General features: G+C 57.1%; 3 protein-coding genes across 3 annotated transcripts in view; 1 reads left to right on the top strand and 2 right to left on the bottom strand.

Annotated features, from left to right (window-relative positions):
- PARVB (parvin beta) overlaps nt 1-5,123 on the bottom strand; it is a 92,136-nt gene extending 87,013 nt beyond the window's left edge. Inside the window, exon 1 of the mRNA XM_039236641.1 lies at nt 4,963-5,123. Coding sequence (XP_039092572.1) covers nt 4,963-5,077 — 115 coding nt within the window. The 5' untranslated portion in view covers nt 5,078-5,123. The remainder of the gene's footprint in view (nt 1-4,962) is intronic.
- LOC120234692 lies at nt 198-3,506 on the top strand. Its single transcript, XM_039236648.1, has 2 exons — nt 198-447; nt 2,559-3,506. Exons 1-2 carry the CDS (start codon nt 362-364, stop codon nt 3,226-3,228), a joined length of 756 nt encoding a protein of 251 aa, XP_039092579.1. The 5' UTR covers nt 198-361; the 3' UTR covers nt 3,229-3,506.
- An 18,644-nt stretch (nt 5,124-23,767) lies between the features above and the next one.
- SAMM50 (SAMM50 sorting and assembly machinery component) overlaps nt 23,768-27,214 on the bottom strand; it is a 31,946-nt gene continuing 28,499 nt past the window's right edge. Inside the window, exon 15 of the mRNA XM_039236716.1 lies at nt 23,768-23,953. Coding sequence (XP_039092647.1) covers nt 23,908-23,953 — 46 coding nt within the window. The 3' untranslated portion in view covers nt 23,768-23,907. The remainder of the gene's footprint in view (nt 23,954-27,214) is intronic.

Below are 27,214 nucleotides of genomic sequence, written 5' to 3'. Positions count from 1 at the left end.
GCAAGCTACCGCTCACCCGGGCGCATCACTAATTCTGCAGCTGCTCTGTCCTCACTGTCTGGGAATCCAGATTCCTCCCCACCCACCCCACTGCCTGGGGGAAGCCCACCAGTGCCCCCGCACGGGGCTGCCCTCCCACCCCCTGCACTAGACTTTCCGAAGTAATGCCGACCGCGACCCACGCGCCACACCACAGCCCAGCCACCATGAACCGCCTGCACTTCCCCAAAAGGGCCGCGCTAGGTTCTCCTCCAGGGCCCCTGGCGGGAAGCCCCACACCCCACCCTGGCCTCTGGCTAAATCCCCAGCCTCCCTTTGCATTCAGCCAGAAGGGGGGACCATTTCTTCCAGCAGGAGCAGAATGTGCGTCCCCCAAAGGTCTCGATCACCAGCTCCTGAGGACAGGCCGGGGCCATCACTGCCCACCCGCAGTTCCCAGCCTGCCAGGTAAGCACCTGCGTCCTTAGGTCCTAGAAGTCAGGGGCACCTCCTCCCTCCGCTGTCCCCCTCCCCGCTCTGGGGGGATCTGGCTGCATTTCCTCTGAGCTTTCAGGAAAGGTCGTTTCTTCTGGGGAGGGGCGCTCACCCATCTGGCACTCTGGGAATCTGCCCCCAACAGGACCCGGCTCACCAGGAGCCTGTGACCGGTGCGGGGGGCCCCGGGAGGCCGTGTGGATTCTCCCCGTCAAGGTGAACAGAGAGCCCCAGGTGCTGAGCCCCAGGCCAGGCAGGTTCACGGTGTGGCCACGGGGGCTTCTCTACTAGGGGGCGGGGGGGGCGCTGAGGGGTCTGGAGCAGGGCCCCCACCACCTGGGACTACTCCTCCTTCCCTTTGAGCTCTTGAAACAAACACCCGGGTATCCACCCGGGCGCTCTGATGGGGCATCTGGGGCCAGTAATTCACTGCTGTGTTGTCCCTGCACAAGCTCTCTGTCCCCTGCGTTATGGGACGCGTACAGTGCTCCTGGCCCCCATGCACTAGATGCCGGCAGCACCCAAACCCCAGTCGTGACCACCAGACGTGTCCCCAGACTCTGCAATGTCCCCTGGGGGCAGAATCACCCCCAGTTGAGAAGCACTGAACCCAGGGTGAAGTGGCTATTGGGTGAGGTTGTGTTTTCTCAGCTATAAAAGGAGAGGGAAATTCCTGCCCTGAATATAACTTGCAGCGAGTTAAAAATTCCTACCTCGAAGGGCAAATTACACAGCATCTCTATCCAGGTGTTCTTATTAGGGCAGTGTGTAAGCAGCGTGCTGGGGTCCACACAGCACCAACGTGGCTGATCACTCCGTAAAAGATGGGGTGATCACCAGAATTAAGATTGGTGGGGTATGGGGCGTCTGGGTGGCTCAGTCGATTGAGTGTCCAACTTTGGCTCAGGTCATGATCTCATGGTTTGTGGGTTCAAGCCCTGTGTCCGGCTCTGTGCTGACAACTCAGAGATTCTGTGTCTCCCTGTCTCTCTGCCCCTCCCCTTCTCATGCTCTGTCTCTCTGTCTCAAAAATGAACGTTAAAAAAAATCTTAAAGATGGGTGGTATAGAGATTTTTCTCCTGGAAGTTACGTAAGACACTTGATACTTTCAACCTTCAGTTCAAGGCCACAGCCACCTCGTGATCCCTTTAGATTTAGATCCTGTGGGAGGTCTCCATCGATAATCTTGCTCATTTATCGACGCTTCTGCATCAAATGCTTAGAGGACCAGCAGGGGTGAGCCACAGACTAGGGAAAAACATCTACAAAAGGCTCGCGTGCATCTGAAATACACAAGGAACTCTCAGCATTCAACAGTAAGAAATCAAACAACTCGATTAAAAACGAGCCAGAGATCTGGACACCTCCCCAGTCGGCATACTCCGCAGAGAGGTCGTCAGGGAACGTGAACCTGACCGCTCTAAGAAAGTACACTGACAAAAACAAATTAAAAAAAAACAGAGAATAAGAACTTCATAAATGCTTTCTTTCCTCAGAACGAGGAACAGGTGTCTGGGCTGAGGACAGGTCGTCAGATGGGGGCGGGAGGCCTCCATTCAGCCCCGTCCGTCCAGGGCCATCCTGGCCCCAGAGCTGGCAGCTGCGGTCCCTGGGATGCCCCCTCCCGGTCCTCCGTGGCCGCGTGGGGCACCCGGCGTGGGCAGTCTCTCCTCTGCGCCTGCTCGGCCCAGCTCCAGCAAAACCAAACCGGCTTCTAATAAGTTGCTCCCCAAAGCCTCTGGGCCTTCTACGGGGAGCTTTGGGGTTTTTCATGGCTTCCTTCCCACACTTTCCGATGTCCACAGTTAGTCATAGTTCTGTTTTCTAAACCGGGCCACCACGTGACACAAGCGGTTCCCTCCCAGAGAACATCAGCCTTAATCACGCCGTGCATTCGGCCCCGGGCACTTCCTGCACTGGCTCCTCCAAACCCCAGGGCGACGCATTTCCTAAAGTGATCTCGCCCCGCAGGTGACAGGACGCTCACCTCCACGTGTCTCTCTGTGCCCTGTCACAGCCACAAGCTCTGCCTGGGAGGGGGAGGGGGCGTGCCTCACCTCCCGAAACACCCCCTCCCTTCCAGGGCCGCCTCGCCACCCGCGCTCCTGAATCCGCCACCAACTGTAACAAAAAGGAAAATGAAACCCACCGTACACCTGGCAGTGCCTGACCCCCTTCCTGGTGGCTCCATGGTGGGCAAACGAGTGACATGCCACAGGGGCCTGAAGTCCAGGCCAGGTCCCGCCCCGGCTCACGAACTGCTGGAACAGCATGGAGACCGGAAGGGCGCGCTGCCAAGCCACGGCCGCCTGTCATCATCCGGTCTCTGCCTCCATGCTGCCCACCGCCCAGAAGAGCAGTCGGAAGCCACTAAGCCCTTCCAAGCCCAGCCTCGCCCCCAGTTCCTACATCTGAGCCCAGTTAGGGCTTTTCAGTCTTTTGTTGGCATGGGGGAACCCCGAAGCATGCCAGGCACCCCAACTTGGAGCACCGAGGCAGAGGCACCTGCCTATAACACACACACCAGCAACCACAGCAAACCACAAGCATCGCTGCGGCTTCCTGTCTCCGCTCTGCAACACAGGATGCCTGCGGCCCCCGGGATTCATGGTGTGTTTCCACCAGACCAGACTGGCCCTCAATTTACTAGACGCGCGCTAGTTCCAAAAAGCAAAGACGAGAAGCATTTCGCTTCGGAACTTGCGGCCAGTCCATCACTTCAGGCCTGTGTTCTTCCGATTCCGGGAGCATAAATGTCACCCCCTAAAAGGCTGTAGCAGTCCAGAACATTCCACCTATTTGCCATTCCGCGAGAGACGTCTTTCGCTCTTCTTTCTGATCTCAACCCATACATGACCTGCTGTGAGCCCTTCTCTACTTGCTGGCACTTTCCACGTTTCCTTCAGGGACACAGGGCTCTGTTTACTTATCACAAGGGACTCCGCATTCCCCGAAAGCAAGAAGCTTGGCCGGGGACGCCTGGGGGCTCAGCCGGTTAAGCGCCGACTCTCACGGTTTGTGAGTTCTGGGAGTTCGGCCCCGCATAGGGCTCCAAGCTGACAGTGCAGAGCCTGCTTGGGATTCTCTCTCTCCCTCCCTCTCCCTGCCCCTCTCCTGCTCACTCTCTCTGTCTCTCCCAAAAATAAATAAATAAGCTTTAAAAAAAAATTAAAAAAAAAAAAAGAACCTTGGCTGTCTCTTCTTCTGAGGATGAACAAATTGGGAGAAAATGTCACTTCTGCCTGTAATTGAGGCCCTGGAATGACTTTTGTTGAGGGCGATGTGGGCGACTGAGGAGGTCTGACTTGAGAGGAGTGGCCGGTCCTGTTCTGGGTTATTCTGAAGCCACTAAAGGGTGACAAGGCCCTACCTACAGGGAACTGAATAATCTAATTTGGTAAAAGCTTCCCGAACACCCCCACCTCAACAAAAATCCCTGAAGGGAACCCATCCCCTAGAGGGGAAAGTGCCCCCTGTCCCTGGTTATACCCGCATCCCAGTCCCAGAGGAAATTTACGGGGTTACAGTGCCCTGCGTGTATGCATCCTTGGGGTATGTGAGGGGGACACCACAGGCTTTCTGGGGGTAAGTCGGCCTCAGGGGGTTTCAGGAGATCAGTGGACACACCCCTCTCTCGCAATCAGCCTGAGCCCCCCCCCCGCCTTATCACAGCTGCCTCTTCCCTGCTTTGTAAGCTCAGCTCACCCAGGCCCATCCGGGATCCGTCCCGGAGGAGGAATCTCCAGGCCAGAACAAAGGGAAAATTCAGGAATGCAGGCTCTCCTCCTAGAGGCCCTGGGGACCGCGGCGCACTTGAGGCGCACAGGCCGGCAGAAGTCCCCTGCGGCTCCAAAAAACTTTTAAAATGTAAGAGGAGGCAGATAGTTCTTGGGAATTACCTTCCTCGGCACAGAAGGGGGAGGGGAGCCCTAGGTCGCAGCCCCCACCCCCCCCTTGACCGGCGCACTCGGCGCCCCCTTCCTTCCTCCTGGCTCTAGGGCGGGGGCGGCGTCCCCCGCACCCAAAACACCAAGCGGGCCCGGCCCGTGCCCAGCGGACGGACGGTGGCCACGCACGGCTACGAGCGGGCGACCCGCAGGCGGTCTGGGTGGGGGGCGACTCCAGCCCGCGTGCGCGCCGCAGGGCCCCCCCAGGGCCCCCGACCCCGACTCGGCTCCACGGCCGCCTTCCGCTCCCGGCCAGGCTCGCCCACGTGCCCCCGGCCGGCGTTTAAAGGGCCCGAGAGGAGGAAGGAGCAAGTGAGGGTCAAGGCCTCTCCTGAAGGTCACGGCGGCGCGCCGCGCGGGCCCGCGGGGTCCGGGCAGCGGAGCGCGCGTGCCCGGGAGCCACCCGCTGCGGGGCCCGGCGGGGCGGGGACGCGGGGACCCGGCGTGGGGGGGAGGGGCGGGGACCCGGCGTGGGGGGGAGGGGCGGGGACGCGGGGACCCGGCGGGGGGCGGGGACGCCTGCGCGGCCGGCGCACTCACCCTCCCTGGCCTTCTTCTTCCTCGCCAGCGTGCCGCCGAGCTTGCCCAGGAACGACTCGTCCTTCTTCATCCTGGGGGGCCGCGGGGGGGGCGAGCGCCGCGGCGCGGACGACATGGGCCGCCGGCGGGCGCAGCGCGAGTGGGAGCCGCCCGGGTCGCCGCCGCCGCCGCCCGCTCGCCCGGGGAGGGGCCGGAGGGCGCGGCCCCGCCGCCCAACCCCCGCCCCCGCCCCCGCCCGCCCCCGGGGCCGCCCAGGCCGCCGCCGTCCCGGCTCCGCGGTCGCCGCCTGGAGCCCCCGTCCGGGAGGCGGGGGGCTCGGCTCGGGGGCCGCGGCGGCCAGACCCCCCAGGGCTCGCGGCGGCCTTTTTATCTCGGGGGCTGGTGCCAAGGCTCCGGTCGGGAGCGCGGCCGCCGCGCGTCCCAGACCGCGACTCGCTTGTTGAACTTTTGCGCTGAGCCGGGCGGGGGTCCCCAGTGGGCGGACCCCACCCCTAAGGAGCGGCGGTGGGGTGGGCCGCGCCGGCCGATGGGCGCCCTCTGTACCCCTTCCTCGGCCCTAGGGAGCTCGGGGTGCTTCCCAGGAGGTGAGGGTTCCAGGGCTGACCTGGAATCGGGGTCAGTGTTCAGGCAGAGAGAAGAGAGGGGCCGGAGGGGACAGGATGGGGCCCCAGGGAGGGGAGAAGAGGTCAGGGCAGACCCCGCAAGCGCTGGAGGCCGAGAGAGGCTTTTCAGACTGGGATGACGTGATCGGAGTTGGGTCCACAAGGTGGACACCTGGACGGTGGGTGAAGGTGTAAGGCCCAGCCTGGGGCGAGGGCCACCAACCCGGGGTCGTGACTTAGGAGGGGAGTGAACAGGAGTTAGGGCTGTTTCCTGCTGGGCTGGGGGGGGGGGTGTCAGAGGGGGTGGGCCTGGGAAGGGCAGGAGAGTCGGGTGGCAAGTGTGGCTTGAGGCTGACACACCCCCCCCCCCCCCCCCCCCCCCCCCCCGTGTGCCCGCTCAGCGCCTGCAGCACTTCTAACACCTGGGGTTACCTGAGCGGGTACCAGGCCCTGTCCGCCCGCTGGGAGGGCAAAGACCGACCCCGAGGGCAGAGCTTGCCCTCCAGGGGAGCACGCTTGACCTGCAGTGACACAGAACCAATGGGTCCTGCTGTTGGGAACCCCGCGAGGTGGGGGAGAACCTTCTGCCTCCGTTCAGTAAAGGGAGAGAGGCCTCCGCAGGCAGAAGGGGGGCTGGACGCCGAGAGGATATAAGTAACAGGCTCCTGGGAGCGTGCATGACGAGACAGAAAGGCACATAGCAGGGTGTGGACTGAGCGTTGGGGGCGGAGGGAACAAGATCAAGGCCACGTTCAAGGAACCCCGAGCCGCTGAGGGGGTCCGAGTAGAGACCTGACACGTCGGATGGATGGGAAAACTGATTGACAGATGGAAGCAGAGACGAGGGCCAGAGAGGAATTCACAAGCCACTGAAACGGGCCAGGTCAGGGCCTTGGAGGCCGTGGTGGAGGGAAGGGACCAGACTGGAATGAGTTCTCAGGGTTGAAACCACAACACTTGGATAATAACTGGGGGTCAGGGTTAGGGTCAGAGGTCACAGAGGCTTCCATCAACCCAGTTGGGGGGAGGGGTGTCTGTAACCGAGCTGGAGAAAACACAGAAAGGTTGTGAACTCGGTTATTGGCATCCCAGTGGGGTCATGGCCTAGTCAGGGCTAGACAGTGCTCTCTGGATGCTGGAGGGAGGGGGCAGGGGGCTCTGGCCCCTTTGAGACTCTGGTGCACAGAACCGACGGTTTGTTCTAGGGAGGTGCGCCTGTAAGATGTCCGATGCCGCTTTGAGGGGCCCACAGTACCCCCCACCCTCCCGCTGCCCCCAGCACACCCACCACCGGCCCCGGTGAGCGGAAAGGTGGCCGTGGGAAGGAACAGGGAGCAGAGCTGTGCTCCTGGGCCGCGTGACCTGGGGGCAGAGGGTACAGTCCTGTGCCCCCTCCCCTCCCCGCCCCCAGTAAATTATCAGTTATTTGAGTATTTCATCAGCAGGTCCGGCTTCCTAGCACACACAGAATTTAGTTTCTGCTTGGTCACTGCTACTTTGAACGCTGCAGGTGGGATCCTGCTTTTAAAAATGTTATTACACCATGAACAGATCTCTCTAGAAGACACCTGGCCCACCTGTTCCCAGCAGGGGCCCTCACTACAACCAGGCGATTCCCAGCTGTAAGAGCAGGACAGTAGGGTTCCTGGAGTTTTGTAGGAATCATTTGTATAAAAACAGAATCATGTTTTAAATGCAGGCATGGTACTTATGACCAAGAAATCCATGCAGAGTGACGAGGTCTGTCTTGTTTATAATCATCCCCTTTCCTGTGGGGAGACAACAGGTGTGTTCACACACACCATCTTCCTCATGGGTTTGGGGCTAGGAGAAAAGGGTGATCTCTTATGAAATGCAGTTTTGAAGATGATTTAAAAAAATTTTTTTTAATGTTTTATTTATTTCTGAGAGAGAGAGCGTGAGCAGGGGAGGGTCAGAGAGAGAGGGAGACACAGAATCCAAAACAGGCTCCGGGCTCTGAGCTGTCAGCACAGAGCCCGACACAGGGCTCGATCCCATGAACCAAGAGATCATGACCTGAGCCGAAGTCGGATGCTTAACTGACTGAGCCCCCCAGGCACCCCTGAAGATGATTTTAAACGATTGTGTTAGTTGTAACAGCTTGTCTAGTGTGTGTGCCACAAATAACAATCGAAGGTTGACTAAACGGCTGGGGAATAATTCGGCTTTTTTTCCGGGCTAGATGAAGGAGGGGCAGTGATCTAACCCCCCAAAACTCTGCTTCCCTCCTGGCCGGTGGATTCCATCCAGCATTCCCACCGGGGTAGCCTAACCAAAACCGCTTTCCAAATCGCCGTACAGAGCAGCAAATGCCGATATTCACTTGAAAAGGGGCAAGTGTTGGTTTTTGATTAAAAAGAGAGGATTTCGCAAGACGCAGAAACGTGATCTCAGCTCCCACACTCACCGGCTCAGCCTTCCTCTCCTCGGCACGTGGCACACGCAGCGGCCGCGCCGGTGCTCTGCATACATTCTACGTTGGGAGAAGAATTACGAAAATCAGAGGACACGCAGCTGCCCCTAGAAAAGAAAACCATTTGATTTGCGTGAAGTTTGGCTTCCAAAGAGGTTGGTTCCTTATAAGCTTAGTTAAGGACAGGGCACGAGCACTGCACGGGCGCGGGCCATTTCCCGGCCGGTCTGGGCCCCTCGCTGCGAGCGCGCTCTCCGCCACTGCCCTTCCATGTTTTCCCGACATCCTCGCTGTCTCTCCCATCCGCGCACAGGCGGCGGCCAGTGCAAACAGAGGTCATTTGTCCCGACGCTTCAGCGGCAGCAAACCGAAGAGCCTTGGGAATAATGAGACAAGACGATCGAAGAACAGACTGGAACATTCGCACAGCGGAATACTACCGAGTCAGCAAAACGAGCGATGGAGCGGAGTCTCCAGAACATTCTGTTGAGAGGCAAGAATGCACAGGAGGGGATCCACTTATCTGAAGTTCAAGAACAGGGGCCTGTTAGCCATGATGGGGTGGTTCCCCCAGGGGCGAGGGACTGGCCTGGATGCGGGCACCGGGAAACACCTGGCAACACACACGTTCCACGTGTTGGTGTGGATGGTAGTCACGGGGTGTAGACCCAGCCTGCCACGCGGGTGTAGACCCAGCCTGCCGAGGATTCGTGCCTCTTCCTGTATGTCACTTATCCGTCCGTAAAGTCTTGGGGGAAAAGAAACTAAATCAATGGTACCAGTGGGCAAGATAATTTGAGTTCTTCACCTCGCTGGCTTTGGGGTTCCATTCCTTAAAAACGTGCCTCTCAAGGCACCGCGGTGGCTCAGCTCTACGAGCTTTAAACAGGATTTTAAAGCTTTGCGCTTTCCCCTACTGCCCTTCCAGAGAACTAAAAAGAAGTGCTTGTCTTTCAAAAACCGAAAAACAGCCCTTAGCTCTTCGGAGGAGGGAAGGGAACTCGTCCAAGGGCGTATGGAGCCTGTGAAACATTTTCGTGTGTTGCTCATTTTCAAACCTCCTAGCGGTGGGTCGTGGGCGTCAGAAGCGTGTAGGGAAGCGCAGGGAGTCAGTACTTCAGGACGGAGACAGTGCTGTCTCTGCCCCAGGTTCTGCGTCGCGTGCGACCCTCCGGCTCCCTGGGGCAGCGTCTTCAAACTCGCCTACGCGCCATCTCTCAAGTTGCCGTTTGGAAGTGCGGTTCCGTCCGTCTGCTGATGGAGAGAGCTGGCGGGAGAGAAGCGTGTGATGTGCGCCGCGGACGCTCGGAGCGTGAGAAGATGACCACCCTCGCCTGGAATTTAAAGCCTGTGGCCGTGACGCGCTCTCCCATACCGCAGGGGAGTGAAACCTGAATCACGGACCGCTGTGAGCAGCAGGCAGCCTGTTACTTGGTGATTTGGGAAACATCAGCAAAGTTTGAAACAAGGGAAGTTGGATTTCCATTTATTAGCAACTCCTCTGAGGTTTCATTTTGCATAGTAGGCAAATTAAACTACATACTCACTTTGTTCCTGAAAACGGTTTACAGAGGAGGAGAGGGCGAGAGGTTGGCACTGAGTTAGTGATTCCTTCCGGGGAGGGGAGCTGGTAAGGCCCCCTGAAAGATTAGGCACTCCCCTCAAGAAAGACTTCCCCCAAACTTTTAGGGAGTAAGCTTCAACCTTGAAAACTGCCAGCACCTTTTACATGGGTGGGAGAACAGAGGCCTATTAGACATTCACACCTTAGTCTGAATTTCTTTCACTATTAACTTGCCTTATATATGTATCATCTGTCTACACAATAAAAGGCTTTGCTTTCCTCCTCCCACCTAACTTGGGAGCGATGAGGGGAGTGACAGCCGTGCTTTGGGTGAGGGGGTGGATGGTGAGGGTGGGGCTCTACCCACTTCCTCCTGGCTACTGGAGGGAGCTGACTCGGCCACCACGGCATCACGAGAACATCGCTGGATCTGGGAAAGACGGTGGTATAGGACAGGGGTCTGTGAGGGGCCAGACAGTGGGTAACTTCAACTCTGCAGCCCACACAGCCTGTCGCTGCTCCTCAACTTTGCCGTTGTAGCCTGAAGGCAGGGCCGATACCTCAGCAAATGTGCGTGGCTGCGTTCCAATAAAACTTTATTTATGTGCCCAGAAATTTACATTCCCTATCCTTTTCACCTGTCACAAAAGAGTCTTCTTTCGATCGTTTTTTCCCCAAAACATTTTAAAAACGCAAATCCGTTCTTAGCTCACACGCATACCGAAACAGGCGTTGGGCCAGGTTCGGGAGCTGACTGGGTTTAAGCCCAAACCCAGACCGGATCTTCACTGCGCATTTTAGCCAGAAAGCCCGAACAGTGGTAATGGCGATGGTCCCTCCAAACCTCCCTGTCTACCAGGCGGCCAGGATTCAGATCCTGTTGTTCTGAACTCCGAGGAAGTACACAGAACCTTCCTTCGTGTTGCAGATGCCTCTTTAACTTAGCACCTCCAAGAGTGGGTTGGTAACAATCCCACTTCTTACTTACGTATTTTGTTCTATGAAACTTTCTGTGCTATTATATAAGGTAGAAGTATGTTGCAACATAGCTTGTCTTTTTGGAAAATAGGAACCACCTAAATGTGCATCCTGGTTACATAAACCACGGTGGCGTCCGGCCGCACGACAGAGCATCTCGCGAACCGGGCGGCAGCGTCTTCCTGCTGTGTGTCATCCCTGGGGTGGAAAAGCGTGACCCCAGACCTTGGGCCACACTCAGAACAAAACAAAGACCTGTCCCGCGGGGCGTGCGTCCCAATGGCAAGGGAACTGCATCAACAACCTATAAAACCCACATCCGTGCATGCGTGTGTGTGTGTTTTACAGATATGTGTATACACGCGTACCGCTTACATGTACACATGAGCCTTTATGGAAGCCCACCTTTTCATCTCCAAACCCTCTGTCAAGGGGAAATGACTAATGCGAACTTTGCCTTTCTATCCGTCAGTGCAACAAATAACCGGGGGCGCCCGGCGGGGGCTCAGTCACACGTCTGACTTCTGCTCAGGTCATGATCTTGCTCCTGGGTTCGAGCCCCACGTCGGGCTCTGTGCTGACGGCTCAGGGCCTGGAGCTGCTTCGGATTCTGTGTCTCCTTCTCTCTCTGCCCCGCCCCTGCTCATGCTCTGTCTCTCTCTCTCTCAAAAATAAACATTTTTTTAAAAATGGCTGTTTACGTGGAGCGAGGAGAACTGATCACGGAACTAGTGAGAGGAGGTCGGGATTGAGAAAGCAGGTACTCGGAGCGGGAGCATCCATTAAAAACAGTGCCGTTGACCGGTGATGCGTTCGGGGTCCCGGCTCGCGGGGTAAAGCGTGTTCCGGGATCACCCACCTGCCGGGCCTCCCGTGGTTTGTGACAGACGGAGATCAGAGGCTGAGCAGCTGTGAGCCAATTACGCTCTTGAATCAGAAGTGTTAAGACGTGAAGGGCCACCGTGTCGGCAAATTATCTTAAGACCGTCAAAATTTCAAACAAGGGAATCGGTAAAACGCAAGGCTTGAAAAGACTGTTCAATCATCAGTGCTGTTTAAGTGTTTAGTGTCAAGAACTATTAGAACCTGGACCTTGACCCTCCCCTGGGAGCCTCACGGCTGCCGATCGCTGGCCCTCGAGTTGCCGAGTCTGTGCAGGCAGACCTGCAGCTGAAAACACCTTCCGGCAACTGAAAGTCGTAGTTTCCATGTAACCTGAAAGCGAGATGCGAAACAGGAGCCTTTGTTCTAGAAGCATCGCGCACGGTAATACTCGGTGAATAATGGTGGAGTCGCAGAAGCCCGTCTCTGAAGGCAGAAACGACCCAAGCACCCGTCAACGGGGCCGGACTAACGTGGCCGATCCCCACGTACGCACGGGAGACTCTGACCCGGAGCCACAGCGCGGATGAGCCCCGAGGACGTCACACGCCATGAGATGAGCCCGACACGGACGGACAAGCCTGCATGATTCCACTTGTGTGACAATGGAGAGACCTTGTGTGAGTCCCCAGAGGGGCCACAGTCATACAATGAAAAGTAGGACGGTGGTCATCAGGGGCTGCAGGGGTGGGGGCTGAGAGCTTAGCGGGGACGGAGTGTCAAGGTGAAGGGTCCTGGGAACCGATGGTGGTGGCGGCACAGCACGCGGAACGGAACGAACACCATGAGACTGTCCATGTTACAGTGGTGGCAGCAGGGCGCCTGGGGGCTCAGTCGGTCAAGCGTCCGACTCTGGGTTTTGGCTCAGGACACGATCTCACGGGTTCATGGGTTTGAGCCCCGCATCGGGCTCTGTGCTGACATCAGGGAGCCTGCTTGGGATCTTCGCGGTCTCCCTCTTTCTCTGCCCCTCCCCTGCTCATGCTCTCTCTGTCTCTCTCGAGATAAATAAATCAACTTAAAAAAAAGATTGCAATAGTAAATTTTATCTTATGTATATGTTACCACAATATTTTTAATTTTTTTAACCACAATTTTTAAATTTTTTAAAAATTTATTTATTTAAAAGTTTTTTTTAATGTTTATTTATATTTGAGAGAGACAGAGAGTGAGCAAGGGAGGGGCAGAGAGAGAGGGAGACAGAATCCGAAGCAGCTCCAGGCTCTGAGCTGTCAGCACAGAGACAGATGTGGGGCTCGAACTCACAGACTGCGAGATCATGACCTGAGCCAAAGTCGGACGCTTAACAGAGTCACCCAGGTGACCCCACAATCTTTTTTTAAAATCCTGTGTCTAAAACCCAAAGTAAATCAAGCCCTTGAACTAAAGGTAATTTTCAAAAAATTGAGAAGTAGGGCATTGGGGTGAGGGTGAGACTCAGCCCTTCCCACGGGGTGGGGAGGGGGTGTAGCAGGAAAGAGAGACGGCTAAACAGAGCTGACAAAGAAGGAAGAGCAGAGAGTAAGAGAGCATGTTAGGGGCAGCAGAGGGGTCACTGGAGGGCCGGCCCGTGGCAAAGAAAAAACCTAAGATCAAGGCACCAGCGACCAGGGCCCAGAGGAGGACAGAGGTGGGGAGGGGCCTCACTTAGACGAAGTCCCCTCAGCTCCCTGGGAGCACCCCAGCTGACCCCATCGGGGCCTCCTCCCCACTGACTTGTCTGTGCTCCCCGCCAGACGGACATCATCTGTGCCTTTGTACCCCACGGCGGGGCCTTGCACACACCAAGAGCTGTATTCACTGAATGAGGGAATGAATGAGTGAGTGGATGAATGAATGGGTGAATGAATCAGTAAATACATGAATGGGTGAGTGAATGAGTGAACGAATGAGGGAGTGAAGGAATGAATGAGTGAATAAGTGAAATGAATGGGTGAGTGAATGATTGAGTAAATGAACGAATGAGTGAATGAATGAATGGGTGAGTGAATGAATGAATGGGTGAGTGAATGAATGAGTGGATGAGTGAATGAATGAATGAATGGGTGAGGGAATGAGTGAATGAGTGAGTGAATGTGTGAATGAATCAGTAAATAAATGAATGGATGGATGAGTGAATGAATGGGTGAATGGGTGAATGAATGGGTGACTGGGTGAATGAATGGGTGACTGGGTGAATGAATGGGTGAATGCATCAGTGAATAAATGAATCAGTGAATAAATGAATGAATGAGTGACTGAAGGAATGAGTGACTGAGTGAATGAGTGACTGAGTGAATGAGTGACTGAGTGAATGAGTGACTGAGTGAGTGAATGAATACAAGGCAAACGACTGACGGCAGTGGGTTGGGGTAACGGCTGCCCAAGGCTCTCGCGGCCACTGCGGCTGCGGGGCTGCCTGCACCCCCACAGGAGAGCTCTTCTCGTGGATGCAAATTATTCACAGCTCGTCGTCTCGCTCTCGGCCCCAGTGGCAGCTTAGTGATGAAGGACGCAGAGGGCGGCGTGGGAACACGAGGAAGGAAGCTTCGCTGCCGCCAGCCTCGTCCAGGGGGCTGTGCTGGGGGGGCAAGGGGGCGGCGGGGGGGGCTGGGCTCTAGTCCCAGAGCAGAGGCTGGCCATTCAGACGTCCCCGCGCTTCTCGGTGGGTCCGAAAGGCACACGCGGGTCCTGGCGGAGAGGGGCTGTGGGGGCCCCGACTCTGCACTTGCGGCCCCGGGGTGCCCTGCCCCCCCACCGCCCCGCGCTGAGTGGTGAGGCTCTCTGACCAGAGTGGCCCCTGGGCTTCTGGAGGAAGAAGTCGCCCGCCAGGGACGCCAGCTGCTCTCTCAGCAGTGTCGACGTTTATGGTGCTGCGGAGCCGACTTTAAAGCGTCAGCCGCCCCGAGGTGGCACACGGCACCCACCTGCCACGAAGGCGGCTCGGTGAGAGCCAAGGGGCCGGGCCTGCGCCCGGGATCGCCGCGCTCACCACGGAAGTTAGCCAACTACGTGTTTCAAATTACTTTAAAAACCGTGTGCTGGCCACTCCCCCCCCCCTTCTGTGACCAGGAGACCTGGGGGAGCCGGGCGGCGGGGGGACAGGGAGGTCCAGACCCCTGACAGGGCGGGGCGTCCTCTGTCCAGAAGGGGGCACAAAGGTCATCATGAGGGTCTGGGCAGTTTGTCTCTGAAGCCCACGGGTAAAGGTCTCCTTTGAAATCCAGCTCCATGTTTTATTTTTTAAATGCTTATTTATTTAGAGACAGAAAGATAGGAGTGGGGGGGTGGGGCTCAGAGAGAGAGAGAGAGAGAATCCCAAGCAGGTTCGACGCTACAGGCACAGAGCAGGACTCGAACTCACGAACTGTGAGATCACGACCTGACCGAGCCCCCTAGGTGACCCCCAGCTCCTCGTTCCGGTAAAGGAAGTAGAGTCATCACATGAGTCTCCAAAGGACAGGCCACGGGGCTCTCCCACCCTGACCTCTGATCCCCGCACCTGCCGCTTTCCCGACGTGGGGCTCGAACCCACAACCCATGAGATCATGACCTGAGCCGAAGTCTGACTCTTAACCAACTGAGCCACCCGGGCGCCCCGGTTTTTACACTTTCAAATGGCTAAAAATCATCAATGGAAAGATACTTCCTGGCAATTTTTTGCTCTTTTAAGGGTCCAATCCTTCACCCCATGGCAGATTCTGATGGAAGACTAGTCATTTTCCTTGGAGAAATAAAGACATTTTTCAAGTGCTTGATCTCCGTTAATCTGCTACTAGTTGGGAATATTACACTGGGAATATTAGCAAGGACTGTGTGAGAGACCTGTTTCAACTAGAGGTTTAGACGCCAGAGCAGGGCCCAGGAGACCACCGGTGGTAGTAGAGGTTTACACTCCTTGCTGGATTCCAAACTCGGGCGCCTCTACAAGCCTTTTGCCTGTGCACCTACTTCACCTTATTAATTTCAGGGACACATTAATTCACCTCCCCATGAAACAGCCAAGAACTCACAGGAAGATCGTGGACCTCCACCCCCGTTGCTGTGGCCTTCCAGAACCATCCAGGCTCCCACAGGCGCCGGCAGCCCTGTTTGGGGAGCTGTCAAATCCGGAGGCCACATTGACGAAAGGGCCGCCTGCGTTCCCAGCGTTTACCCACCTGCTTAGGTCTGTCTGTAGTTCAGATCGATTCTGCTTGTTTTCTAGGCTGCTCTGCGTTTCTGTTCCGTTCGCAAAAAATGCAAACTCAGATCTCAACGTTTACATCTCGGGATGAACATCAAGACGGAATTGGACCTGGGGCGCCTGGGGGGCTCATTCGGCTGAGCATCTGACTTCAGCTCAGGTCATGATCTCACAGTTCGTGGGTTTGAGCCCCGCATCGGGCTCTGTGCTGACAGCTCGGAGCCTGGAGCCTGTTTCGGGTCCTGTGTCTCCCTCTCTCTCTGCCCCTCCCCTGCTCACACGCGGTCTCTCTCTCTCTCTCTCTCTCTCCCCCTCTCTCTCAAAAATACACATTAATAAAAGATGGGATTGGACATAAATCACCAGAAATACGCACCTTCCCTACCTCATCCAAATTTTCCTTTTATTTATTTAGTTTTTACTTATTTATTTTGAGAGAGAGGGAGACTCAGGCTCCGGGCTGTCAGCATGGAGCCCAACATGGGGCTCAAATCCACAAGCTGTGAGATCATGACCTGAGCCAAAGTCGAGTCTGACGCTTAACCAATTGAGCCCCTCAGGCTACCCCAACTTTTCCTTTTAAATCAATATTTCCTGTGCACCTACTTGCACCTTATTAATTTCAGGGACACATTAATTCACCTCCCCATGAATTAATGGGACAGACACACCTGACAGAGACACACCTCAGCGGGTGATGAAGGCGGGTCATGTGGTTGGCCTGCACCCTGAAGCATGATGGGAAGGGGACTTTACCTCTGTGGTCTTCCTCCCCAAACCCCGTAGCACCACACACATTCTCGTGTTTTGGGGAGAAAAGCACCACCGAGTCCAGCTGGGGGACAGTCTACAAAACACCTGCCCAGAGCTCCTCAAAAATGTCAGGGTCGTCAAACACAAGGAACGTCAGGGTCAGGGAAGCTATTACAGCCCAGAGGGGCCTGAGGAGGAGGGTGGGGACTCTGTACTGTGGACGTGAGGTGGAAACTCAGGAAATGTGAGGATACAGACACTTTAGTTAAAACTTACGTAAGAATATTGGTTCGTCAATTGTAACAAAATGTACTGACTAACGTGAGATGTTAATACTAGAAACTGAGTGCGGGGCATATGGGAACTCTGCACCATTTTCAAAAATCTTTTCTGTAAATCTAAAAGTACAAAATGGAAAGTTTATTTTAAAAATGCCATCATTGAGTTTCAAAGAGCTCTTACATTTTTCCCACCTTTATTGCAAAATAAAGATTTTCAGAATGTTCAAAGCTGCTAAGGAGGTCGGCTGGGGAGTGTGTTATGAGTAAGACGCAGCACCCCCAAGATCCTTTCCAAATCAATCATCTATTTTTAGAATCCTTTTGGACCAATGGTTCCTGATCCTCCTTAAAATTCACTTCAGAATTAACCCTTTTCTTCGTTCTGTTCAGAAGACAGGGGCAGCGTAAGCTCACCGCAGGGATACCAAGGGGAGCCAGGAAGAGCTGCCTCCTGCAAGGTAAGCGGGGGCGGGGGGGGGGGGACCGCAGCCCCAACCTGCTCCCGCACTGGGCTCCGGGGCACCCGGGGTTCCGCGGCCGGCAGGGGGCGCCCGGGGCACTGGATCCATTTCCCCCTCTGTGTGCCTTCGGCTCCGTCCCTTGGTGACTGGTACAGTCACCTGCGGAAATATCTAGTTTGACTGGCTCTTTGTTTTTTTGGTTTTTCAAGCCCAGAAGAGGGGGAAACTTGCTTACTTATTTTCGCTGACGACTGGGTGACATACGCACAGACCCTGGGAAGGCCCGCGAGTTCCCCAGGAACCAGAACAAATCCGTGTTGGAGGCACCCGCCCTGCACCCCCGCCACCTGGTCGAGCCCTAGCACGTGTGTGTGGAATGAACGGGCAAACGTACGACAGGAGTGACAGAAGTGACAATTCAAGACGGCTCGGACTCCCTAGCAGTGCTCTTCCACCCCGGGACAGTTTCCTTTCCCCGCGAGGAGGCGGTGTGCGGACAGACAGGGCCCCGGGGCAGCGCGGAGGCTGCGGGGATGGAGAGGAGGACCCACCGGGTGGCTCTGCCCGGCGGCGGCTCCGGCCTGTTCCCATCGGCGCCTGGTGAGCAAACGTCGCCGGGGTAAAGCTTTGTGCGGAATCCTACTTAACCTTTCGCAGCCGCTGTAACATCTCGGGAAATTCCTCCCCAGTTGACCTCAGCACTTCCTCCCAGTGAGGACAGCGTGTCAATTTCCATCCTCAGTGTTCAATGTCAAGGCCGTACCACAGCCTCTTTATTATGTTCTAATATTTCCCGCAGTGGCTCTGCCTGCTTCCAATTTCAGGGAAATTACACTTAGATGAGCAGTAATTTCTGGGTATGCTAATAAGATCGAAGCAATTGTACTTGGGTCTCTGACTCAATATGGGGAGGTCACCTTCTATTTCCCAGTGACGGATGGACCCAGGCTTGCTATTATCGCAACCGTCTGAAGTCAGAGTATTTTAATTGACCAGCACATCTATCCAGTGACAAACGTAGGAAATGCTTCCTCCATTAGAAACTAATTGATTGAAAAGGGAAAGAAGGAAAAAATCAACAATGAGGGAGAGAGGCTGTAATTTTCAGTCTGTCCACAGTCATCGAATGTGCTTTCTTTTCAAAAAATGATTACTATTTATTTTCCCAGCAAGATAATGTGGAATCTCCTTTTGCATGAACGTTCTTTGTTCTTACGAGTTATCTAATGACTTGGCAAAGGAATCCGGTAATTTACTCGTCACAAAAACGCCACATGGGAAGCCACATCTCAGGAGCGGGCACAAGATGTCCGAGATGACCATTAGCCCTGCTCTAGCAAAGCATCGTTCATTTAAAAAAATTTTTTTTTCAATTTATTTCTGAGAGAGAAAGAAAGAGAGAGAGAGAGCGTGAGCAGGGGAGGGGCAGAGAGAGAGGGAGACACAGAATCCGAAGCAGGCTCCAGACTCTGAGCTGTCAGCACAGAGCCTCATGCGGGGCTCGAACCCATGAACTGTGAGATCATGACCTGAGCCCAAGTCAGACGCTTAACCGCCTGAGCCCCGCAGGCGCCCCCATCGTTCATTTTGAAGACCAGGACAGCTGGTCTGACCCCAGCAAAGCCGCGCTGAGACAGCTTCCCGCAGGTCCCGTCTCAAACAGGACTCTCTAAATGGGAACGTAAGACGCGGACATTTCATTCCAAATGCACACTATTGTATTTTCTCTTCACCATACCCTTCCAGGCGCTACGGATGCAGAAAAGGTTCCATTCTCCGCCTGCTGACACCATCCTCTGGATCACACACACCAGCCAAGGCAGAGCCCAGCCAGCCCGCACCAAGAGCAGACCGCGCACCTGCGCCCACCCCCACACCCAGCCCCCCCCATACCCCAACCCAGGGCTATGGTTCTCCCTTTATATCCATTTCTGGCTAGACACAGGTTTCCCCAGAAGAGCAATCTGAGAGCAGGAACATCAAGGATTCTATCTGATCGTTAAGAGGGTTTCCCTGCTTGTCTCTCCTCTCCAGGTCCATTCAGAGGCCCTCACGTCCTTGGTGTCCTTGCCATTACACTAGCGCAGACGGCACAATGCTATCTGGGGGAGAGGGAGGGGGTGAGGAGGGGACTGCAGCCCGAAATCATGAGCTGTGGTTGATGAGGGATCAGTGGTTCTTGGCGGCATGTGGTCCACTCTGGAAACTTCAGGGGGTCTGCGAGGTCAAACCTGGTTTTCTAAGACCAAGATGTTACTTAGGGACTTGGTTCACAATGACATTTGCACTCATTGCCCTTTGCCGTGCGGCGGGTGGGAGCGCCAGTGCCCAAATCCTCACGTCTGCGGTCACCGCGCTCTTCACTGTGTGCCGGGCAAGGCCAAGAGGCCAGACTCGCTGAGCAGTGGCCTCGGTGCGACAGAAGTGCCCGCCCCCCGTAGACCTCGGCCGCTGTAACATCCTGCGTGGCGCCACGGGAGCCTGCGGCGAGCCTGCGCACGGACGCACCTCTGCTCGAGGAAAGTAGACGCGGTTGAGTCTTGGGCAGAACCAGCCACTCTTTTCCCGGAGCATCGACGGCTTTTACTTGAAGGAGTGACGAACCGGTTCCTCGGCCTTGGGTATTTGGCCGACATTTCCTTGGAAATGAATCAAGTGAGCCTCATGGAAAGCGATGGACCATATTCGCTGTCGGTGATGAAACACGAGCTTCCGAGCGAACACTGGAATCTGGGGGGACATGTATGCGCCGCCTCGGCAGCTTCACGACACGTCAGGATTTCCCTGGTGAAATCAGCGGAGGCATTAACAATGGTGATCTTTAATCGTGCACAATCATGCTGTGAGCCACTATTTGGAAGACTCATATTTTCTTGGTCTTGGGGCGCCTGGGTGGCTCAGTCGGTTAAGCGTCCAACTTCCGCTCAGGTCATGATCGCGCGGTTCGTGGGTTTGAGCCCCACGTCGGGCTGTGCCGACAGCTCGGAGCCTGGAGCTGCTTCAGATTCTGTGTCTCCCTCTCTCTCTGACCCTCCCCTGCTTGCATACTGTTGCTCTCTCCTCTCTCAAAAATAAACATTTATAAAATTTTTAAAAAATCCTTAGTCTTTACCCCCTTCCGGTAAGGATTAGCATGAACCCACATAAACAAAAGCTTTTTGGGGTCTTCCACAACTTTTGACAATGTGAAAGGGATCCTGAGACCAAAATGTTTGAGAATTGCTGTTATATTTAACAATCATCTGGTAAGATCAGGAACAAGATAAAAAAGGAGCAAAGGAACCTAGTTGCTTCTCCCGGGGCTCCCAAGCTGGGTGCCAGGAACGAGCTTGAAGCGGTGGTTACGCAGCGGAGACCATTTGCGAACGGGAACTGACGGCTCTGGAGGTGGCTGGCACTGTCAGAACCGCTGCCGGAAGAGCCACATCCAGCTCGTGGCAGAGCTGGGGACCGTGTCCAGGCCGAATCCCAACACGGGGCCGACTGCTCACTTCCGGTACCGAGTGCTCAAACAGGTAACGGTAGAACAGATAACGGCGTTCTGCGTCAGCTAGTGTTTCCCCCGGGGACAGAAAGGCTCGGAAAGCCCACGGGTGGCAGGCTGCCACCTGGGACTGCACGAGCCACCGCTAGAAGGTGACAAACCAAACTTCTCGACAGAAGACGACCCAAGGCCCAGAGGGCAGCCGGGGATCTGGCGGCCTGGATCCCACAGGGCGGGAGCCAGGCTCCTGACCCAGGGCTCGCCCGCCCCACAGTCTCCCCCCTGCACCCTGCCTCCTCGAAGACGCGCCGCCCCCTTCTGACAGGCTGCAGGCAGGGAGCGCAGGGGACAGAGGAGCCAGCTGCTGACTCTGGCTACAGGAGCACCACCCCCAGCCCAGCCCCCACAGCCTAGGAAGGAAGGCCTCTGTTCGTCAGACCCAGTTTTTTACGAGAAGCTAGAGATCCTGATTTTGAGTGCAGCCGCCAGATTTGAACACTTGGCTTAGAAGGCAGCCTCTGGTTCTGGTTCTCTAGACCGACCTCTCCCCTTGGGGGATCTTTGAACATAGGCTGTGCCCGAGCGCATCTATCTAACTGTCCCAAAGGTTAGTTTCTCTGGTCTGCAGAAGGAGAAAGGAAACCCACAAATGAAGAGAATTCTCAGCTTAGGGAGACGCACGTTTGGGGAGGGCAGGGCCCCCACAGCGGCCGGCGTCGAGGGGAACGTGACCCGCGGCGCCAGGGGCAGTCCGCTCCGCGTGGCCACCTGGACCGTCCCCATTCCAGTAATGGTGGCACTCTCCCCGGGCCGGGTCATCACACACAGGCAGACGCCACGGGCAACGGGCGGCTCGTGGCCCCGCTGGGTGCGCCGCTGCTGAAGCGCGTGGAGAGGTCATTCGGGGGCTGTGTCCGTGGTAACGGAGGACGCCGTCCGTCACGAGGGCTCTGACTCCCAGGATGGGGTCCCGGTCAGAACGGGGGAGTTCCAGCCACAGCCTGGAGCGAGCGGCTAACGAAACAAACACCCTCCTGCGTTCCGGTCCCGGACACGCAGGGGTTTACATAAAGATGGAGCAAATGTAGGGTGCGAAGGTGCGCTGAGGCCGGGCGGTGCCCTCTGGACGGATCTGCTGGTAAGCTTTCCAGGTGTCCTTCCCATTGCATCGGATGCCCCAAAGTAGCAGCGATGGAAAATTTCTTCCCACAACGAACTCACCTGGTTTCTGGTCTTCCACGGGAAGTGCTGTGCTTAGTGCTTCTGATTCGTGCTCCGGTTTGCCTACCAATCCTGCCCGAGAACGGACGGACGTCTGATGTCCAACTGGCGCCGCTGCCATTTCCGGTCCCCTTGCCAAGGGGCAGCCGGGCCGCTCCATCACAAAGGGCACGCGGCTCGAGCGCACAGGGGCGGTGGGACGCGGTGGGTACGCTTTAATGAAGGAGCTGGTGCCAGCGACCCGGGCGGGCTGCTTAGACACGTGCCCTTTCAGAACGGACTTCTCCTCCCGTTCGCTGGTGTGCGAGATGAATCCTCAAAGGTCATGGTGTCTGAGAGAATCATTTGGGTCTTACTGCTCTTTTTTTTTTTTTTTTTAATATTTTTATTTATTTCTAGGAGAGACAGAGAGAGAGAGCGTGAGCAGGGGAGGGTCAGAGAGAGGGAGACACAGACTCTGAAATAGGCTCCAGGCTCTGAGCTGGCAGTCAGCACAGAGCCCGATGCGGGGCTCGAACCTACAAACCACGAGATCATGACCTAAGCGAAAGTCAGACGCTTAACCGACTAAGCCACCCAGGCGCCCCTGGGTCATACTGTTCTTAGTTCACAGCCGGGACGTGGCAGGGTTATAATGAGAGCCACCTACTCTGCCAAGGGCATAAATGTGAGCCTGTAAACAACAAAACAATTCCAGGGAAAAAGCATGTTTCCCCTTGGTCCCAACTCATCAGAAAGGTGCAACTGCGTGGCTTCTCTACAAAACCCATGTAGGTCACACGGGCAATGGGGGGGGGGGGGTTGAGGGTTTGGCCCAGGACGCCATGGCCACGTGGTCCCAAGCTGCTCCTGACACCCAAGCTCCCTGGGCAAAGACACAAACAAGTCACGGGGAGGCCTGGAGGGGAAGGGACTCAGCCCCGGCGGCGAGAGGGAAAACCCCAGCAGTAAGAAGCTCCCGGGCACCGTGTCCGACCCCGATGTTTCTTCTACGGGAACAACTCAAAGGACGTTTAACTTTCAAACACCACTTTTTTCTCACGTGGCTAATTAAGTATCTCCTGGAAATAGGACCTGGAGAGATACGAGGTGTGCTCAGAAGAACGAGGTCCCCTCAAAGATGTCAGTGTCTTCATTCCGGGAAGCTGTGACCATCACAGAACACGGCAGGGGGAATTGGGGTCACAGACAGACCCGGGCTTGCTGATCTTACGTAAGGAGAGCAGCCGGCTGGCCGGAGGGGGTCTGAGAAAGCCCTGGGAGGCTGGCGGCAGATGCTCGGTGTGCGAGCGCTGGAAATACAGCTCACGGGTCAGCCGAGGGACACGGGCGCCCGGAAGCCAGGAGCCGGACTCCCCTGGAGCCTCCGGGAGGAACGCGGTCGGGCCAGCACGGATTCGCGAGGCCGTTCAGGAGCTCTGGCCTCCGACGGCTGCTCTGTGCTCTAAGCTGACAGACGCTTTGTGGTAACTCGCTGGAGCAGCGCAGGGAGCTGGAGTCCCGTCTTAATAATGCTATCACCCATGAAGAACACAGTTTTCCTCTGCCTCAGTGTCCCCAACATTACGTGGGATTCTTCCACGCCACCCACGTGCATTTAAGACTCCAACACCCAGAACAGTGACCGCAGCGCCCACCAGTGCGCCCCCCCCCAGCAGCGCCCACCAGTGCACCTCCCCAGCAGCGCCCACCAGTGCGCCTCCTCACCAGCACCCACCAGCGCACACCCCCCCCCAGCAGCCTAGGCGTCCCTGGGCTCTGCCCGGTACTTTCCGGTACAAGGAGACAGGACACGGAGGTGTGAGGAGCCTGCCGGGGAAGCCCCCGGGAGGCCGTCTGATGGGACCTTCCGTCGGGGCGGTCCCCGAGGAGGAGCACGTGGCCGCTTTCAAGGCCGCGTCCCCTCCCCGTGGTCCTCGGGGAAAGCCAGCGTGGGACACAGAGCTTGGGAAAGCAAATCAAGCCCACGATGCCTCTGGGTATTTGTCTTTAAAATTTATTGATGTGCTTTCCCACCGGGACTGCAAAGAGCAGCTCGGGCGCGTCTGCTCGGCGAGAAAGTGACTCGCTGCTGCCAGGCCGCGGGGCTTCTCCTGCGGGGCCTCGAGGCCGCGTGCCGGCTACAGGAACCTGATCCCGGCTCCAAACTGCACACCGTCACATATCCTGAGGAAGCAAAGGGCACAAAATCAACACTGTGGCTGCTCACCGCACGCCCCATCGGCATGTGACCGAAAACGGGCGCCTGCCTTCCAGATGCCAGCGGTGGCCTCGCCCTCTCCCGGGGGGCCGGCCCGCCTCTGCCTCTGCCCAGCCCACCCGCCAGCCCCGCGGCTTCCTTCTCTGCCGCCTTCAGAACCAGCCTCTGGGGGACAGAAAAATGGTAAGGCGAGCAGACACAGAACCCCCTCACTGTGCTTCGTGTTCCCCCAGTCTCGCCCCAAGGGGCTAAAAGCAAAGAAGGACCTAGAAGAGAAACATTTATGAGTAAGAAAACCCCTGAGGGGAAAACAATGGCTCTGAGGTTTTTTTTAATTTTTTTTTTATTTTTTTAATATTTTTATTTATTTCTAGGAGAGAGAGAGACAGCGTGAGCAGGGGAGGGTCAGAGAGAGAGGGAGTCACAGACTGAAACAGGCTCCAGGCTCTGAGCTGGCAGTCAGCACAGAGCCCGACGTGGGGCTCGAACCCACGAACCGCGAGATCATGACCTGAGCGAAAGTCGGACGCTTAACCGACTAAGCCACCCAGGCGCCCCTCTCTGAGTTTATTTCTAAGGCTACCCGGCAAGCGCGAGCTGTGAGAGGCTGTCTGTGCGGAGTAGAGCGGTGACACAGGCGGCTGGGGGCGTCGGGGCCAAAGCACCACCCTCAGTGGGGCCGGGGAGGCCGGGAGGAGGCAGAGCGGGAGGGCAGGTGGAGGCAGAGCGAGGAGGCTGCAGGAGAAATGAGGAGGGCGGGGAGCAGGCAGAACTTGGGCCACCCAGGCTCTCCAAGGATTCCGGGGGGGCCCCCGAGCACGGCAGCGTCCGCAGCCCCGCAGGAAGAACCTGCTCCTGACCCAGGGAAAGGACGGGTGCCAAGCAGTCGCCCTGGTGACAAGCCGCCGCCCGCAGGTTTTATTCTGTGGGTTTTACTCCACGTGCGGCTGGCAGACCGCTGGGCCCATTTTCAGCTAAGCAACAGGATGAGCGAGGCCCGGTCCCAGCAGCGGGAGGGGGGCAGGGCCCTGCGCCGGGACTCAAGGGCACCTGCACAGCTCAGGGGCCACGGGCCCAGACCCCCGGCGACATGGGCAGAGGGGCCTGGCCCGGGGGCAGCAACACCCGGAAGTAGAAGCTTCGAGGGAAAGTGGTTTTCTGAATCCCAAACAGCCGCTGACAGCGCATCCGTGGGACATGGCGTTTTCGCAAGTTGTGGACAATTTCCAGACAAGGGGCAGCAAGGGGCTCCTCTGCTCAGGGTAGAGGCTGAGGACGCGATGGCCGGATCACCCGTGCCCTTGCCCACTCCCAGGGTTCACGGCGTATGAAAACCGGCAGGAAGTTTTTCTTCTTCAACCTGTGACTGAGGGATCAGGACACCCAACCCAAGACACAATCGAGGGGGGCCACTGTGACCACTGCTGGGACCCCCACGGCACCCCTGCTCACGCTCCGGCCAGAAGGGACGGTGCCCCTGTGCGGCCTACGGGACACCACACCAATGTCCTTAGAAACGCGAAGACCCACACCCCAACCAGGGCCGCGTTTATACGAGTTAGTTCTGTTCAAACCTAAATGATTTGTCCTGTATTTTACACCCGCAGGCCCGGGAAAGCCGCCCACACCTGCACTCAGTCCTTAGGAAAATGCCTGGAAACAGGCTCCCCGTCCGTGAGGCCCCGGCCTCCAGGCATGCGCAGGCGCTCGGCAGAGGCTCGCTTACCTGGAGCCGGTCCAAGCGCAATGAAGACAAACCCCCCACGAACACGACGGTGTCGCAGGGTTACGAGAGCACAGGTGCCACCTAAGCGCTACCTTCCGTCGTGCGTCCACCTCGGAAGGCGGTCCCCCGAGTCTCCCCCAGGGACTCCCCCACCCCAGGGTCGCGAACAGGCCCGGCTGTGCGCACTCTGCCCGCCTCCAGCTCGGCACCACGAGGGCCGCCACGAGGTCCTGATGAAGCTGACGCCCGGGAACGGGCACAGCCCCCAGCAGTCACACAGGGAAACCAGCTGCCGGCCGGGGCACGGGGAACGGGGCCGGAGCTCGAAGGCGTCGGGGTGTGTGCCCAACGTGAAAAGCAGAGACAGGACGCGAGAATGGAGCGACGGGGCCCGAACGTCCCTCTCGCTCCTATGAAAAGACAGTCCCGCCACTGGCACCTCGCACTCGCACACCTGGGCTCGGGCTGCTCTGCCCGGAGCGCCCGCCCCCGCAAGTCCGCAGCTGTCCATGTCAGGAAGCTTTACTCAGACACCACCTCCCCCTGGAAGCCCTCTGACACCGTCCCCAGGTGAGACGAGCCCCTCGTCTTCCCCTTACTCGGGTGCACGTCTGGCTCAGGAGCCCAGCTCGTTCACCCCCGAGCCTCCAGGGGCTACACTCCGGGACGACGCAACTCGGGCAGGTCTCGGACCAGTGTGCCTGCCGGGGGCACCTCCAGTACGAAATGCAGCCAACAATCCAAAGCCGTCTCCGTCTGGGTAAACGTCTGAAATCCTGATCATAGGGCGCTCGCGTGAAGAGCGGGGGGCGGGGGGGGGGCCGGCGACAGGGGACTCACACACACGTCCCCTGTGCTGCTACTGCCCAGCCCCAGACATGAAGCTTAGACTGTGACTGTCATCACTCAGCCTCACAGAATTCCCAGCGGGATGACAAAACTTCAAAACAAAGCCACACACGGAGTAAAAGCGGGTCCCACACCATGGGTGCCAGGCTGAGCCTGCGCAGGGGACACTGCAGCTTCTGCTGCGGCCGCCACGACGGGCGGGGGGTGGGGGGGGACGCGGAGCACAGCTGGAGGGGCGGCAGCTTCCCTGCGTTGGGTCTTTAAATGCCATGTGCACAGCATGCCTCTTCCTCCCTGAAGAAACCACATTTAAAATTTGTCTCAGAAATAGACTCTCCACCTCCGAGGGGGGCCCCGCTGAGAGGTGAAGGGAAGATGCCCCGAGAAGGCTCCCTGAGCGGAGAAGCCGGGTTACAGACCCTCGGGGCACAGCGACACCCAGTGGCCTTGAACGATGCTGCGGCCGTGACAACAGCAGCGGGAAGGCTGAGCTGAAGGACAGGAGGCCCTAGGGCCCCAGGCACTTGCCCTAAGTGGCGAGGCCGGGGAGAGACAGGGCAGGGCCGGCCACGCAGCCGCACATCTGCTGCCATCCCCAAACTGGCCGAGAGAGGAGCAGGCAGCTCTCGGTGGCTGATGGTCACTTGGTGAC

Source organism: Hyaena hyaena, unplaced genomic scaffold (genome assembly GCF_003009895.1).
Source record: "Hyaena hyaena isolate Hyena2069 unplaced genomic scaffold, ASM300989v1 scaffold_4, whole genome shotgun sequence".
NCBI lineage: Eukaryota > Metazoa > Chordata > Mammalia > Carnivora > Hyaenidae > Hyaena > Hyaena hyaena.
The sequence above is the reverse complement of the archived record's forward strand: the minus strand, read 5'-3'. Positions and strand labels throughout refer to the sequence as shown.